The following is a 6,247-nucleotide window of genomic DNA, read 5'->3' as shown; positions in this document are numbered from 1 at the left end:
TACTTATTTATTTTCTTCTATGATAATTATCTAGGTACTGATTTTAAGGCTGGGCCCCACGAGCACCTTTTAGTACCGGTTCGTGGCATGAACCGGTAAAAGAGTTTTTTAGTTGATTATTTATGCAGCTGTCTTTTAGTCCCACCTCGCCAAGCGAGAGGCACACACAGCGGTTTATAAGCCCTGAGTGTAGAGACGATGAAGGGAGAAGCGCAGTGCTCACCGGTCTGTTACAACATGCATTTCAAATGAACTACAAAAAGGTTGAAAGTTGGCATGGTATCATCATAATAGTTGTGGAGAAAGTCTTCACTTTTTCTTTGCTTGTGTCCTTTCCTTATTGCGCCATAACCATGGATAATCTTCATCATTTATCAGGATGCTTGGGTCAGCCTTGACTTTGAAGGGAGGAATTTCATGAAACTTTTCATAATCTTCGGACATGTTTGTCTTGCCCTCCACTCCCACGATGTCCCTTTTTCCTGAAAGAACTATGTGACGCTTTGGCTCATCGTATGATGTATTCGCTTTCTTATTTTTTTTCTTTTTCTCGGTTTGGTAGACATGTCCTTCACATAGATAACCTGTGCCACATCATTGGCTAGGACGAACGGTTCGTTAGTATACCCAAGATTGTTCAGATCCACTGTTGTCATTCCGTACTGTGGGTCTACCTGTACCCCGCCTGCTGACAGATTGACCCATTTGCACTTAAACAAAGGGACCTTAAAATCTACTCCGTAGTCAAGTTCCCATATGTCCACTATGTAACCATAATATGTGTCCTTTCCCCTCTCGGTGGCTGCATCAAAGCGGACACCGCTGTTTTGGTTGGTGCTCTTTTGATCTTGGGCTATCGTGTAAAATGTACTCCCATTTATCTCATATCCTTTCCAAATCGTAACAGTTGAAGATGGCCCCCTGGACAACGAGTACATCTCATCAAAAATAGTGTTTTCATCTCTGAGACGTGTTTCCAACCAACTGTTGAAAGTCCTGATGAGTTCACATGTAATCCAGTCGTCGCACTGCTCCGGGTGTTTGGAGCGCAGACTGTTCTTGTGTTCATCGACATAAGGGGTCACCAAGGTAGAGTTCTGTAGAACTGTGCAGTGTACTTCAGACCAAGAATATCCGTCCCTGCATATTATTGTCTCCCCTCCAAGCGTGCCTTTTCCAGTCAGTCTCCCCTCATACCGCGATTTAGGGAGACCTATCTTCTTAAGGTCAGAAATGAAGTCAACACAAAACCCAATGACATCCTCTGTTTGATGGCCCATGGAGATGCTTCCTTCTGGCCTAGCGCGGTTACAGACATATTTCTTTAGGACTCCCGTGAACCTCTCAAAGGGGTACATATTGTGTAGAAATACGGGGCCCAGAATGACAATCTCCTCAACTAGATGAACTAGGACGTGCGTCATAATATTGAAGAAGGATGGTGGGAACACCAGCTCGAAACTGACAAGACATTGCACCACATCACTCCTTAGCCTTGCTATGATTTCTGGATCGATCACCTTCTGAGAGATTGCATTGAGGAATGCACATAGCTTCACAATGGCTAATCGAACGTTTTCCGGTAGAAGCCCCCTCAATGCAACCGGAAGCAGTTGCATCATAATCACGTGGCAGTCATGAGACTTTAGGTTCTGAAACTTTTCCTCTGCCATATGTATTATTCCCTTTATATTCGACGAGAAGTCAGTCGGGACCTTCATACTAAGCAGGCATTCAAAGAAGATTTCCTTCTCTTCTTTGGTAAGAGCGTAGCTCGCAGGACCTTCATACTGCTTTGGAGGCATGCCGTCTTTTTCGTGCAAACGTTGCAGGTCCTCCCGTGCCTCAGCTGTATCTTTTGTCTTCCCATACACGCCCAAGAAGCCTAGCAGGTTGACGCAAAGGTTCTTCGTCACGTGCATCACGTCTATCGAAGAACGGACCTCTAGGTATTTCCAGTAGGGTAGGTCCCAAAATATAGATTTCTTCTTCCACATGGGTGCGTGTCCCCCAGCGTCACTCGGAACAGCTAGTCCGCCGGGACCCTTTCCAAAGATTACATGTAAATCATTGACCATAGCAAGTACGTGATCACTGGTACGCATGGTGAGCTTCTTCCAGTGATCTGCCTCGCCTTTGAAATGCTTGCCTTTCTTTTGACATTGATGGTTGGTCGGAAGAAATCGACGATGGCCCAGTTACACATTCTTCCTGCAGCTTCCCAGGTATATACTTTCGGTGTCAGCTAAACAGTGCGTGCATGCGTGGTATCCCTTGTTTGTCTGTCCTGAAAGGTTACTGAGAGCGGGCCAATCGTTGATGGTTACAAACGACAACGCGTGCAGGTTAAATTCCTCCTGTTTGTGCTCATTCCACGCACGTACACCGTTTCCATTCCACAGCTGTAAAAGTTCTTCAACTAATGGCCTTAGGTACACATCAATGTCGTTGCCGGGTTGCTTAGGGCCTTGGATGAGAACTGGCATCATAATGAACTTCCGCTTCATGCACATCGAAGGAGGAAGGTTATACATACATAGAGTCACGGGCCAGGTGCTGTGATTGCTGCTCTGCTCCCCGAACGGATTAATGCCATCCGCGCTTAAACCAAACCATACGTTTCTTGGGTCACGTGCAAACTCAGCCCAGTACTCTCTCTCGATTTTTCTCCACTGCGACCTGTCAGCGGGTGCTCTCAACTTCCCGTATTTCTTACGGTCCTCACTGTGCCATCGCATCAACTTGGCATGCTCTTTTCTTCTGAAGAGTCGTTTCAACTGTGGTATTATAGGAGCATACCACATCACCTTCGCAGGAATTCTCTTCCTGCGGGGCTCGCCGTCAACATCACCAGGGTCATCTCGTCTGATCTTATACCGCAATGCACCGCATACCGGGCATGCGTTCAAATCCTCGTACGCACCGCGGTAGAGGATGCAGTCATTAGGGCATGCATGTATCTTCTGCACCTCCAATCCTAGAGGGCATACGACCTTCTTTGCTGCGTACGTACTGTCGGGCAAATCATCATCCTTTGAAAGCTTCTTCTTCGATATTTTCAGTAGCTTCTCAAATCCTTTGTCAGGCACAGCATTCTCTGCCTTCCACTGCAGCAATTCCAGTACGGTACCCAGCTTTGTGTTGCCATCTTCACAATTGGGGTACAACTTTTTTTTGTGATCCTCTAACATGCGATCGAACTTCAGCTTCTCATTTTGACTTCCGCATTGCGTCCTTGCATCGATAATGACCCGGCGGAGATCATCATCGGGCACATCGTCTGGTTTCTCTTGATCTTCAGCAACTTCCCCCGTTGCAGCATCATCGGGCACATCGTCTGGTTCCTCTTGATCTTCAGCAGCTCCCCCCATTGCAGCATCACCGTAGTCAGGGGGCACATAGTCGTCATCGTCCTCTTCTTCTTCGCCGTCTTCAATCATAACCCCTATTTCTCTGTGCCTCATCCAAACATTATAGTGTGGCATGAAACCCTTGTAAAGCAGGTGGGCGTGAAGGATTTTCCGGTCAGAGTAAGACTTCGTATTCCCACATTTACTGCATGGACAACACATAAAACCATTCTGCTTGTTTGCCTCAGCCACTTGGAGAAAAATATGCACGCCCTTAATGTACTCGGAGGTGTGTCTGTCACCATACATCCATTGTCGGTTCATCTGTGTGCATTACATATAATTATGTGTGTCAAAATTAAGAAAATCAGACAAATATCTATCTAAAGTAAGAAAATCAGACAAGTATCATAAAGAAGATAAGAACAAGAGGCTCACCACGGTGGTGTCGGCGACGAGATCGGCGCGCGCGATCAACGGCGTTGAAAACGGGGACGGGGCGTGACGGAGCCCTAAATCTAGACAAATCTCGGGAAAAATGAAGCTCCTAGGTCGAGCTTCGAGAGGAGAAAGCTTAACTAGTGTGGCTCGGGCATTTCATCGAACACCTCATGTGCATAAGAGGTGAGCTAGAGAACCAAAATGCCCTCCCCTCGCCGGCCAAAAATAACAGAGTGCTCGCGGCGATGGGTATATATAGGCAACTTATTTGTCCCGGTTCGTGGCATGACCGATACCAATGGTTGTGGGCCAGCAGCGAGGACCATTGGTCCCGGTTCATGGCTCGAACCGGGACAAATGGTTCTACACGAACCGGGACCAATGCCCACGAGGCCCCGGCCGGCCCCCTGGGCTCACGAACCATCGTGGGCGGTCCTGGACCTGGCTGGAGGTGCTGGTCGGGTGCGGTACCTTGTGCAGGCTGGGACTAGATGGTGTGGCCGCGGTTTCCCTGTCTGGTAGTCGGTCCTTGGTCCTTGGCTTTGCAGCTATATCGGTAAGTGTTGCGGTGGCGGCGGTATGAAGCTTCTTGGATAGTGCTACCAAGTCCATGGAGGCGAGGTGGTCGGCTACGCGCGGTTGAAAATCTTGCACGGCTTAGGTCGAGCCGGTGTTGGTGACACCCGTGGATGTCATTTCCTTCCTTGGAGGCATCGTCTAGCGTGTTTGCCACCTCCTTCGTCCTCCAGGAGCTGTTAGGAGCATTGTGTTTGGAGACAAGTCTGACTCCTCGTTGCTCTACTTCGGAGTCTGCCGCAATCCTTGTTTTGATCCTAAGTGGCACTATATATGTCTGTCACCGGTTGTTCAAGACGGTGACTTTTCAGTGTGGATTGAGTCCTGTCATTGATCTGCATCTTTCTCTCACGCGCTAAGGGTGGCTGGTGCGTCGACAAGAGACACTCTGGGGAAGTTATTTGGTCTTCGGTGTTGTTCGACGTCAGTCAAGACGCGGTGCTTTGTGTCGGTTCAGGATAAGCTCTTTTGCATTGTAGCTCGGTGGACGGTGTGGTTTATCTTTAGGTTTGTCCTTGTGATGTTCGTGCTATGCATCAAGTGATAGCTTTTTTCATTGAAATTATGTCTTTACCAGAGTACAAAAGGTATCATGGACACATGGAATCAAAATCGTACGACTCCTATTTGTGTCTCCGTGAACGTGATGATCAGGGTAAGCCAGCTCCTAGAGCTGCCATGCCAGATATATCTATTCCTTTGTCCGATCCTGTGCTCCAGATTATTATGGCCACACTTGTAAGCCATCAAATATTTATGTACACACAGCAGACAACATGCATATAGGAGTACTCTTCTTGGAAACAAAAGGAAACTCTCATGGCACAGCTCTCAAGTTTTTGTTCATTAGCGAACAGATTAAGCTCCAATGATGGATGTCACACCCGTAACATGCGAGTACAATAATGGTTGCACATGAGTTTTGGAAATTACCACGGCAAGATTGAAACTAATTACCTCTGATGATGACATGAAGGCACTTGCACACCACACCCGGTCTATAAGTACCACCCCCAAACAACCCAAGAAAACCATCCCAAGCTAGCATACCCTACAAGCTTAATTAGCCACATACCAGCACAAACGATCAGTAGCAATGGCGCCCTCCAAGCTCGCCCTCTTCCTCGCCCTGAACCTTGTCCTCCTTGCCGCCGTGCAGGGCTGCGGTCCCTACTGCCCACCGGTCGTCCCCACCCCGCCGATCCTTCCACCGTTCGTGCCGTCGACCGGCGGGGGCAGCTGCTCGATCAACACGTTGAAGCTGGGCGTGTGCGCCAACGTGCTGAACCTGCTGAAGCTCAAGATCGGCGTGCCGGCGAACGAGCAGTGCTGCCCACTCCTGGGCGGGCTCGCCGACCTCGACGCCGCCGTGTGCCTCTGCACCGCCATCAGGGCCAACATCCTCGGCATCAAGCTCAACGTCCCCATCGACCTGACCCTCCTCCTCAACCAGTGCGGCAAGAAGTGCCCAACCAACTTCACCTGCCCCATCTGATGCATCCATCCATTGCATGGGCTCCCTCGCTCGTGCATGCATGCTTGATAAGCTCGTGATTGATCATCAGGGTCATTGTATCCCGTTATGGTATCTAAATGCACGATTTGCATATTTGTAAAAGGATATACATACTTGTACACGCACCTTGGAATATAAAATTTGTTCAAGTTGGGGTTTTCTCTCTTCCCTCTCGGCTGGAACCCTAGCCCTCCTCGTCAAGAGAAAAGATCATCCTAGTGTATGTAGCTTAGTAAATATACCCTAGCCCTCCTCGGCACAAAAAATCTTATGTAACTTAGGAACAAGGCAGGATCTAAGAATCATTTTTTGTTTATTTAGTTTGATAAGGCAGTGTCAACAACAACAAAATATACAGATGGTA

General features: G+C 48.3%; 1 protein-coding gene across 1 annotated transcript; it reads left to right on the top strand.

The window, feature by feature from the left end:
* Positions 1-5,386: 5,386 nt before the first annotated feature.
* Positions 5,387-6,044, top strand: LOC123410256 (cortical cell-delineating protein-like). The gene has a single exon (XM_045103166.1). The coding sequence runs from the start codon at positions 5,464-5,466 to the stop codon at positions 5,860-5,862; it is 399 nt and encodes a 132-aa protein (XP_044959101.1). The 5' UTR covers positions 5,387-5,463; the 3' UTR covers positions 5,863-6,044.
* The last annotated feature ends 203 nt before the right edge of the window (positions 6,045-6,247 follow it).

The sequence above is a fragment of the Hordeum vulgare genome, chromosome 7H, assembly GCF_904849725.1.
Source record: "Hordeum vulgare subsp. vulgare chromosome 7H, MorexV3_pseudomolecules_assembly, whole genome shotgun sequence".
NCBI lineage: Eukaryota > Viridiplantae > Streptophyta > Magnoliopsida > Poales > Poaceae > Hordeum > Hordeum vulgare.
The sequence above is the reverse complement of the archived record's forward strand: the minus strand, read 5'-3'. Positions and strand labels throughout refer to the sequence as shown.

Excerpts from the sequence above, each read along its gene's own strand:
- LOC123410256 (XM_045103166.1), top strand. The coding sequence starts at position 5,464 with ATGGCGCCCTCCAAGCTCGCCCTCTTCCTCGCCCTGAACCTTGTCCTC.